The 11,971-nt window shown below is 37.0% G+C and overlaps 1 protein-coding gene across 1 annotated transcript; it reads right to left on the reverse strand.

Moving 5' to 3' along the window:
* Positions 1-1,255: 1,255 nt before the first annotated feature.
* Positions 1,256-2,059, reverse strand: LOC110933588. Its single transcript, XM_022176802.1, has one exon. It carries the CDS (start codon positions 2,057-2,059, stop codon positions 1,256-1,258), a length of 804 nt encoding a protein of 267 aa, XP_022032494.1.
* Between the last annotated feature and the right edge of the window lie 9,912 nt (positions 2,060-11,971).

Raw genomic sequence — 11,971 nt, forward strand, 5'->3', positions numbered from 1 at the left:
TGATCCCAATTGACATACAATAGTCATTAAAAGCTTGAGATGTGAACTCTCCTGCATTATCCATCCGGTTGTTTTTAATTTGATTATCGGGGAAATTGGCTCTCAATTGTATGATTTGAGCTAAAAGTCGAGCAAATGCTACATTTTGAGTAGCTAAAAGACTCACATGTGACCACCTTGAGGATGCGTCTATTAAGACCAAGAAATAGCGGGGAATGGTCCACACGGAGGATGAATAGACCCACAAATATCCCCTTGGATTCTTTCTAAAAATGATGGGATTTCATATATCAATTTAGTTTGTGAGGGCCGAGTTATAAGTTTGCCCAGAGAGCATGCTGCACATGATAAGTCTTGTGGTAGTAAAACTTTTAAGTTTTTGAGAGGGTGCCCGGTTGCACTTTTGATTATTCGTCTCATTATTATGTTACCAGGGTGACCTAGACGGTCATGCCATATATTGAATGTGTCTTTATCTAATAGCTTTTGGTTACTCACCATATATGATTCGATAGGATTGATATTAGTACAATATAATCCCGAGGATAAGGCTTCTAATTGTTCAACAATTGTTTCTTTGCCATTTTTGTTTGAAGTAATTTTAAGATATTCAATATTATTTTCAGATATTGTTATTAGGTGGTAACCTTTTTTTCGAATATCTTTAAAGCTAAGTAAATTTCTTCTGGATTTACTAGAATATAATGCATTATCAATAGTTAATTTGGTACCCAAAGTTAATGTTATGTGTGCTCTGCCAGAGCCTTCGATAAGGTTACTAACACCAGATATAGTACTAATCGGTGTCTCTACCGGAGATAACTCAGAGAAAAATTTCATATCTTTGAGAATAGTGTTAGTACTCCCGCTATCTACCAGACATTCATCACCAATAATAGCTCTACTGGAGCTAGCATGCATATTTCTTCAGGAAATAAATAATAAAAAATAAATATAAGTTAATGCAAAGAAGTAAAAATGAAACATTATAAGAGTTTCAAACCAAACAAAATACCAAGGTCACAGTGTGAAAAGTAAAACATAAAAGGTACATTAAATATGTTTAAACATCACGAACATTTTCAATGAAATCACATGCATTCAAATGAACGTCTGATATCGTGGTTAAAGGTGCATCCTCGGTTAGATTAGTTTCAGCATTCTTTCCTTTTTCTTTCATCATGCGTTGATATGCCTCAACGAGGTGTTTAGGGGTGTGACATGTGCGGGACCAATGATTTGACATCCCGCATTTTTAACAAATGTTTCTTTGGTTCCCGCTACTTTTCCCTTTCGAAGGTCGCCCCGTATTATGTCGACTTGATTCACCACCGCTATTTTTAGTGTTCTGGGACTCTCGATGCCATGTATATCCTCGTCCTCGACCACGACCACGACCACGACCTCTGCTGGGGTCGGGGCCTCTACCTCTACCTCGTCCGCTTTGATAATTGGCCACATTCGCTTCAGGGAATGGGCTTGCACCGGCGGGTCGCGATTGATGGTTTTTTAGTAGGAGCTTGTTGTTTTGCTCCGCGACCAGAAGACATGATATCAATTCAGAATATTTAGTAAATTTACGTTCCCGGTATTGCTGCGACAGGAGCATGTTTGAGGCATGGAACGTTGAGAAAGTTTTTTCAAGCATATATTCATCGGTTATTTTTTCTCCACATAATTTTAACTCAGAGGTAATGCAGAACAAGGCAAAATTATATTCACTGGCAGTCTTAAAATCCTGTAGTCGTAAATGAAGCCATTCATAGCGGGCTTTGGGGAGTAAGACCAACTTTTGGTGGTCAAAACGTTCTTTGATGTTTGTCCATAATTCAAGGGGGTCCTCAACAGTTAGACATTCCCGCTTTAGATCTTCGTGAAGATGATGGCGGAGGAATATCATAGCTTTCGCTTTATCTTGAGGCGAAGTTTGATTTCCATCAATAATTGTCTCCCCCAAATTTTTTGCTGTCAAATGAATTTTAGCATCAAGAGTCCATGGGAGGCAGTTGTTACCCGAGATGTCAAGTGCGGTGAATTCAAGCTTTGATAAGTTCGACATTTTATCAGGATATGATGAACAAAATTGCTGATTGAATCTGTCTGGTTGAAGATTTGTAGAAATCCCAATGGAGAGTCAAAGTGCTGATAACGTGTTAAAAACAAAAGAGAAATAGAGATAAACTGAATTCTCATGTTTCATTCTATTGAACATTACAATATATAGATAAACAAAACTACAAACCCTAAAGCCCATAAGTAATAGGTTGGGCCTAAAATGTCTAGTTTATAACAGTAAATAAATATTCAAAAAAGAAAAATGGGCTAGAGTTGCAATAAGTCAAAACTTAGTTGTCTTGTCACTCTCTAGCTTTCACCGTACATTAGACCGAACGGTGTGGGGATCGTCCCCCACCGTCGCCGGGTCATCCCACACCGCCCCCTCTGGGGTCGTCTCGTCGCAGGCGGCATCTGCAAGACGGAAGCGACGAGCATGTTGGTTGGCTGAGTTGCAAGGTTGGTGGGCCCCCCTCTCTCTCTCCTTTATTATATATTGGTTTTTTATTAAGTTGGGTAGTCCTCCACACCCTTGGGTAGTCCCAAAGGGGATGGTCCTCCACCCTTGGTGATGTGGTGTCACACCCCTTTCTGCGGCAGAAGCACGAGGTGTGATCATGAAAGGTTCTCATTGCATACGAAAGGTAAACATACTACATGCTCGTAAACATACTTCAAATGCTAAACATTTCATAACTAGAAAACATAAGTTTAGTGTTTACATCACAAGATAGCATAAAACATTGTCTTGAAAAGTTTACCACATTATTCAAAGAAAAACATAGACGACATCCAAGAGCATGAGTAAGACCACACGCACATCCACTTTAGTTACCTGAAATACATGTGAGTTTTGAAAAAAAGTCAACATAATGTTGGTGTGAATTCATGCAGTTCTTGTATGGAACATTTGTATACTTTGTATGAAAAACATGGTATGCATCTTGTGAAAATCAAGTATTCATGTATAAATCAAGTATTCGTGTATAAATCATGTATTCTTGTATAACTCAAGTATATTCCTGTATGTATCAAGTTGTTAATGGGTTGCAAGGCCATTAACATGTGACACGACATAGGAAGCAACCAAACCTTAGGCATTTTTCTAGTTGGCATATTCTGAGACACAAAAGCACTGCTTGCTACTCGTTCTCACCAAGAGTGTGGCTGCCCGACACCCGTTAGATCTAACCTTTTTGTTCTGCGGTCTAGGTATTGTCACGCCCCAACCGATGGCGGAAACATCGAGATGAGACGAACAAATTGCTCAAAACAACATAACACTAAATGTGACAATATGTATTCTATATCAATCACCTTATTCACTTCAAACAGCTTTATGCACACTCTATCCAAATTGCACGTGATACATTTGATTCATGTTATACATGTTATGCTATTGTAAACTCTCATGACTATGTGTTCATTAACTTTGCAAGCCACCCCTAACAATGGTAGCGCTATAGGTTGAGAAACGCCCCTCCCGTTATTCTCGCGGGTATTGTTAGGTTAATCTATGTTAAAACCTCCCGTTATACTTTTGGGATTGGCACTTTAATTGCGTTAAACTTTGGTTTGGACACATAGAGTAACATCATTTCAAGTATATACTGTTAATGTGTAATCATGTTATTCACGTTGGATATGAGCAACTTCGAACATTTTATTATGCTATTGCTATGTATCAAACTTGTATACTCGCCAACATATTTTGTTGATTTTATTTTAATACATATTGCAGGTTGATTGGTACAAGACTCAAGAAACAAGCTATGATGGCTTTAGATACCCATTTTAGCAATTAAACAATGTTTGAATTTATGTTTACTATTTGAAACAATGTATTATTCTTTAGTTTTAACAAAATGATTTAATTCATATTGTCACATTTAGTGTTATGTTGTTTTGAGCAATTTGTTTGTCTTTTCCCGATGTTTCCGTCATCGGTTGGGGTGTGACAGGTATATTGTTGACTAATGGTGCTTATGGTACCCTATTCGTGACACGATTTCTCGTATCATGTATCATTTCTCGTATCCTTTCTCGTATCATTTCTCAAAACGCATCATACTTGGCACTAGTTTTCACCAAGAGTGCTTCTTGTTTTTGTATCCAACATCCCATTTGTAAACATTGTAATATTTGTAACATGTATTTCACCCCCGAAGTTATAAAACTGAAAATAGTTAAAAGAAAAGGGGGAGCATGAACTCACAACTTTGTGTTCCTGCGTCGTAAACTTCACCGGGTTGCTTATTTGGCGTCGTGACCTAAACGTGCTTTATTAACGTTAGTCACTAGACTTGTATCGCACAAGCACAAGTCACTATCTTTTGTACACGTATTCTTGTTTTAAAAATAGTTTATATTTTTAACTATGTGTGTTACTTATATTATTTTCTCAACAATAAATATAAGTATTGTGTATTTCTCACCCGAATTATGTATTTTGTCTAAATCTTCACTTCTGTTCATAACTTGTCCAAGTTATTTATTCTATCAAGTAAAACATTTTCATAAATATATTTTCTTGTATTTGTCTAAGTGTGTGGTATGCGTATTTTTGTATTTCTACTCCTAGGGAGTATTTAGTGTATTTTCAAGTCCTAATACACTATCACGTATAATACATACTACATACACTTAGCACAAAATTTGGTGATCCATATCTATACTATATAATAAAAGAAACCTGTTTTGAGACACTTGTCATTCTCTCATTTAATTTAATTGATTAAAATTATTAATAAAACTAATAATAATAATATTTAATCTAAATTAATACAAATTTTTATTATTAATAATATTTAATCAAATTTAAAATCTAATCTAACACAAATTTTTATTATCAATCTTCTACTATATAATATAAAAGAAACCTGTTTTGAAATACTTGTCATTCTCTCATTTAATTGATTAAAATTAGTAATAATACTAATAATAATATTTAATCTAAATTAATTCAAGTTCTTATTATTGCAAATTTTTTAAAATGTGTTATTTTTCTTCCGAAGCCTAATCCACCGTTTTAACTTTTAATTAATGAAAATGGTCCATATGAGCATGAATATTATATAGACACCATATAAATAGATTTATTCGAATGTAACAAAAAAAATATAAAACCTTAATATATCAAAACTTTTATAATCAAAGTAATGGATCAAGAGTCTTGTGAGCATGAATATTATATACACACCTCATGTAGTTAGATATTTACTCGAATGTAACAGAAAATATAATAAAAACATGATATATTAAGAATTTATGATCAAAATAATGGATCAAGAGTCTTGTGAGAATCTATCTATATCTATACTATATAATAAATAAAAGAAACCTGTTTTGGGACACTTGTCATTCTCTCATAATATATCAAAAAATTTATAATCAAAATAATGGATCAAGAGTCTTGTGAGCATGAATATTATATACACACATCATGTAGTTAGATATTTACTCGAATTTAACAGAAAATATAATAAAAACATGATATATCAAGAATTTATGATCAAAATAATGGATCAAGAGTCTTGAGAGGATCTATCTATACTATATGTTAAAAGAAACCTGTTTTGGGACACTTGTCATTCTAACGAGATTTTTAAAGATATATTGTTTTATTATACATGACGTTCTTAAAAATGTAACTTTTCATTGTTTAATATAAAAGAGTAAGTTATGATTTTGGCCCATGTGGTTATATCACTTTTAACCTTTTAGCCTAAAAAGAATTTTTTTAACATTTGAGCTCCTAACGTCTTTTTTTCTAACCCTTTTGGCCTCCAACGTCTTTTTATCTAACCATTTTGGCCCCCAACGTCTTTTTTTCTAACCCTTTTGTCCCCTAAAATTAAATGGATGCAGTTAGTGTTTGGGGCCAAAAGAATTAGAAAAAAAGACGTTGGGGCTCAGATGTTAAAAGATTCCTTTTTAGGCTAAAAGAGTAAAAGTGATATAACCACAGGGGCCAAAACCGTAATTTACTCAATATATAAAATTAAATTTACTCAACCCGTACAATACATGAAGTTCTTAAAAATATAACATTTTTATTATGTAATATATATAATTACATTTATTCAACCCATGTAATAAACGAGATTTTTGAAGATATATTGTTTTATTATTTGGTATATAATATTACATTTTTTTCAACCCGTGTAATAAATGAGGTTTTTAAAGATATACTTTTTTATTATTTGATATATAAAATTATATTTATTTAACCCGTGTATTACACGGGGTTCTAACCTAGTATATATATATATATATATATATATATATATATATATATATATATATATATATATATATATATATATATCTCAAACATATACATACTTAGTATCAATTTTATTCTTGAAGAAATCATCATTTCTTAACACATAAGTTTGGGAAACCTTGGTAAATGATTTTAAATACATTTTTGGGGAATAAGTTTCTCAAAAGCTTATATTTTTCTAAGTGCCAAAATTTATAAAAATTTTGACAGAGTTTCCCCTAAAAATGGAGGTTTCCCATGTTTTCAAAACATGTGTTTATTTTCTTTTAAATCATCATCAAGCATCAACAACTCATTCAAGTCTTACTACAAGCCAAAATCATGTAAATCACACTATATCATGAACTTGAAGTTTTTGTAAAAACATGTAGTAACTTACCATGTTATTTAGTAGGTCTAGTTACCCTTAGAAACATGGTTGTTTGTTTGTAAATCACTTTCTTAAAAGAGTTAGTCATTTACAACTTGTGATATGATTTTTCTAAAAATATTTCTTTTGTATTTTTCTTGTTTCATATATATTTCTATCCATGTTTAACCTCTAAAAACAGGGTTGATTTCTTTAAGAACCAAGATTTAGTAAAACTTGTATTTTTTTTTAACTTGGTTTCTTGGATAATCATACTTGAAATATTCAGATTTACAAGACTTTAACTTACTTTGTTCATCATTTTACAAGAAACACTATATTCATTCAAGTTCATGACTTTAGTGAGGATGGTCCATAACCTTTAACATGTTCATCCTCCCATCTTGCTAGATTATGTTTTTAATCATGATCTAGCAAGATTACATGATGATCAACATCATATACATGAATAAACAATAATCATCAAGCATAACAACACATAAACAACATAGTTTCTTCATGATTTAAGCTTGTGTTAAAGTTTCATTCTTGTGATTCTTAGTGTTCTTCATGATTAACATCATGTATCATTCTTTAACCACATAAATAAGATGCAAAATGAAGAGATTAATGTTCTTACCACTAGCACAAGGCTAGGGATGATCAAGAGGACAAATGGAGTGGATAAAAGCAAATGAAGGAGGTCTTTCAACTTCTACAAGCTCCTAGCTTCCTTATATGCCTTCTTACACCTTTGTTAATGCTTAGAATGCTTGGTAATGGATTGGAAATGAAGAGATTATGAGAGGGTGTTGGAGCCGTGAGGTTAGAGGGAGAGGTGGAAGGTTATGGCAAGTTGGAATGGTGAAGAATGTTGTATGTTTAGTCTTGAGGTTAATATAGAGAAACTTCCAACATTCTTTTACATGTAGGTTATAATGTTCCAACTTTAAGCAACAAGTTCAATTAACAATTCAAAAGAATTCTTTGTGTGGGGCCCCCATGTCTAACCGTCCTAAAGGGGGGGGGGTTCCTAGTTCCATTACAAGTATTAGTTAAAGGTTTTGGTTAGGATTCAAGGGTATGAGTTTGTGTTTAATTTAGGGGTTAATTGTGTTCTAGTGTTTTAAGTAGTAATATGATGAGTAGTGCTCATAACTAGTTTCATAACACTAAAACAATGCGTCTAGCAATGTTTTGGTGTTCCGGGTAATGTCCGGTTGTTCGGTTAGATACCGTTCCGTTAAAGTGCTAAATTGCACCGTTTAGTGTCTTTTAAGTATCCTTTTGTAACCCTTTTAATTCCCGACCCTTAGGAAAGTATTCTGGATGATAAATCATAATTTCTGCATAATATTTCAGTGTTATAATGCTGATTATAGCTGAATTTAATAAAATTCTGCACTTAAAGTGTGTTTCTGGTGAGACCTTTAACAACACTTTGTCTCCCACTTCGAATTCTAATGGTTTTCGTCTTTGCTCAGCGTAGCTCTTTTGTCGATCTCGAGCCGCCTTAATGCGCTCTCGGATCTGTATGATTTTGTCGGTTGTCTCTTGCACAAGTTCAGGACCAACCATGCGTTTGTCTCCAGCGTCTGCCCAACATAAGGGCGAGCGGCACTTGCGACCATACAAAGCTTCGAACGGTGCAGCTTTTATGCTTGTATGATAACTGTTATTGTAGGAAAACTCAACTAAAGGTAGATGAGTATCCCAACTGCTGCCTAGGTCCATGACACATGCGCGAAGCATATCTTCTAACGTTTGTATAGTCCGTTCGCTCTGGCCGTCTGTTTGTGGATGGAAGGCCGTGCTTAGATCTAATTGAGATCCAAAGGCTTCCTGAAAGGATTGCCAGATTCTTGAGACAAAACGTCCATCTCTGTCTGAAATAATTGAGATAGGCACTCCATGATGCGCCACAATTTCCTTTAAGTATATCTCAGCAAGCTTTCCAGTGCTGTCTTTTTCTCGGATCGGAAGGAAGTGCGCAGACTTCGTTAACCGATCGACTATCACCCATATCATATCGTGCCCTCTAGGGGTCTTGGGTAATTTTGTTATGAAGTCCATCGAGATTTGTTCCCACTTCCACATGGGTATCCCTCGTTGTTGTAGTAGGCCAGACGGTTTCTAATATTCAGCCTTAACCTTAGCACAGGTTAGGCATTTTCCAACATAAACAACAACGTCGCTTTTAAGTCTCGGCCACCAGTAGTATTCTTTCAAGTCTTGATACATCTTGTCCCATCCTGGATGGATCGAGTATCTCGATTTATGCGCTTCATCAAGGATGACTTCTCGAATACCGCCATAGAGCGGAACCCAAATACGCTTCTTAAAGTATAAGGCTCCCTCTTCATTTGGCACCATATATTTCAACATACCCCGTAGGTATTCAGCTTTACGGTTTTCCATCTTAAGGGCTTCTTGTTGGGCGTCACGAATACGTGCAGTGAGGTTTGTTCAAATAGTCATTTCCAATGCTCGAACCCTTAGGGTCTTAACCCTTTCTTTTCGACTTAATGCATCCACTACAACGTTTGCCTTTCCAGGATGGTACTTGATCTCACAGTCGTAATCATTTAGCAGCTCGACCCATCGCCGCTGGCGCATGTTCAATTCCTTCTGATCAAGTATGTGTTGCAGGCTCTTGTGATATGTGAAGATTGTACATCGAGTACCATATAGATAATGTCGCCAGATCTTCAAGGCGAATACCACTGCACCCAGTTCCAAGTCGTGAGTGGTATAGTTTCTCTCATGAACCTTCAATTGTCTTGAAGCATAAGCGATGACTTTCTGGCGTCGCATGAGCACGCAACCTAAACCTTGTCGTGAAGCGTCGTAGTATACCACGAAGTCTTCGGTGCCTTCAGGTAAGGACAGTATTGGTGCATCGCATAGCTTATTCTTAAGTAGCTGGAAGCCTTCTTCCTGCTTGTCACCCCAGTCGTATTTCTTGTCTTTCTGCGTGAGGGTTGTTAGCGGTTGAGCCATCTTTGAGAAATTCTCAATGAATCGCCGATAATAGCCTGCTAAGCCCAAAAATTTCCGAACTTCAGTTGGGGTTTTGGGGGCTTCCCAATTCTGTATTGCTTCTATCTTGGATGGGTCTACATGAATGCCCTTCTCGTTTACAACATGACCAAGAAACTGTACTTCACGAATCCAGAATTCGCACTTCGAGAATTTCGCATAAAGTTTCTCTTTCTTCAGTAGTTCCAAAATGGTTCTGAGATGTTGCTCGTGTTCTTCTTTCGTTCGTGAGTAAATCAAGATATCATCGATAAATACAATCACGAATTTATCGAGATATGGTTTGCATACGCAGTTCATCAGATCCATAAACACCGTTGGCGCGTTTGTCAGCCCGAACGACATCACAAGAAACTCGTAGTGCCCATAACGTGTTCTGAATGCCGTCTTTGGTACGCTTTCTTCTTGTATCCTTAACTGATGGTATCCAGATCGAAGGTCGATCTTGGAATAGTAGCTTGATCCTTGTAACTGATCAAATAAGTCATCAATCCTCGGTAATGGATACCGATTCTTGATAGTGAGCTTGTTCAGTTCTCTGTAATCGACACACATCTGCAGAGTTCCATCCTTTTTCTTCACGAACAATACTGGAGCTCCCCAAGGCGAGAAGCTTGGCCTTATGAATCCTTTATCCAACAACTCCTAGAGTTGTGTAGATAATTCTTGCATTTCGGATGGTGCAAGCCGATAGGGTGCCTTGGCTACAGGAGCAGCTCCTGGAACCAGGTCTATACGGAATTTGACTTATCGTTGCGGAGGTAATCCTGGCAGATCTTCGGGAAAAACATCAGGGAATTCCTTCACCACAGGAATGTCTTCGAGTTTCGGCTCCTCGGCCTTCTTATCTACAATGTGAGCTAGGAAAGCAACACATCCTTTCCTTAAGCACTTTTGTGCCTTAATGCAACTGATGATTCGCAGAGGCGTGTCTCGCTTTTCCCCATGTACGATGAGAGTTTCATCATTCGCCAAAGGGATGCGAATGATTTTCTCACGACAAATAACTTCATCTTTGATCTTGGACAACCAGTCCATTCCGACCACTACATCGAAGCTACCCAATTGAATAGGTAAGAGGTCGATGCTAAATCTTCGTTCACCAAGTTCTATCGTGCAGCCTCTAACAACTTCGCCTGATTCAACAAGTTTACCATTGGCTAGTTCTATGGAGTAAGGAATATCCAATCTACTAGACTCTATCCCAAGCATATGTTTAAATTCCACAGACATGAAACTATAATCGGCACCAGTGTCAAATAATATGGATGAAAAGTGATTCTTAACGAGAAACGTACCGGTGACCACGTTAGGGTCCTCACATGCGTCCCTTGCTCCAATCAAAAATGCTCGAGCCTAAGCGTTGTTTCCCGTGGGTAATCTTTCACGAAATGATCCTTGCTTCCACAACTGAAGCATCCTTGGTTCCGCCCATTCCCGTTACCATTCTTGTTACCATTGCCATTTCCAGTTCCACCGCCGTTCTTATTACCAGCACCGTTGCGGTTTCCATTCTCATTTCTATTTCCTTTTCCCCAACAGTCTTCTGTTTGATGACCCAACCTACCACATTTGTCGCATCTTGGAATGCGATAAGCTCCTTCATGATGATACTTACATTTTTGGCACTTAGGCAGGGTGCCTTGGTATCCTTTGGCTGCAGTATCATTTGCCGCTGCAAGGGTTCTTGCCTCCTTAGGTGGGTTAGCGTCACGCTTCTTGTTGAAACCCTTGTTGGTACGTGTTGCTTGATTCAGGTTTGCATGTTTCCTTTTCTTGTCGCCGGACGACTCAGCATGCGTCTCGGTCTTTTCAGTGGGGTTCAGTGATAGCTTCTTCATGCGAACACAATCTTCAGTAAGGCTGACAGCCAGAGTTACAGCCTCGGTGATTGTTTGAGGTTTGGCCAAAGTTACCATGCCGCAGAATTCTGAGGCCAGTCCCTAAATGTAGCGTTCGACGCGCTTAAATTCAGGAGTCACCATATAGGGGATCACCCTAGACAAATCATGGAACCTTCGTGTATACCCAGTAATGTCTGCACCTTCCATAGTCAAATGCCAAAACTCAGTCTCCAACCTTTGGAGTACAGCACGGGAGCAATACTTCTCTCTCATACGTTTTTAAGCTCATCCTACGTCATTCCATATGCGGCATCATCACCCAGGGTTTGAACTTGCAAATTCCACCAAGTCAGAGCTTCATCGATAAACAACCCAGTAGCAAAAGTGACTTGCTGATCC

Source organism: Helianthus annuus, chromosome 4 (genome assembly GCF_002127325.2).
Source record: "Helianthus annuus cultivar XRQ/B chromosome 4, HanXRQr2.0-SUNRISE, whole genome shotgun sequence".
Classification (NCBI taxonomy): domain Eukaryota; kingdom Viridiplantae; phylum Streptophyta; class Magnoliopsida; order Asterales; family Asteraceae; genus Helianthus; species Helianthus annuus.

Bases quoted from the DNA above. Each gene is read 5' to 3' on its own strand.
- LOC110933588 (XM_022176802.1), bottom strand. From the start codon at position 2,059: ATGTCGAACTTATCAAAGCTTGAATTCACCGCACTTGACATCTCGGGT.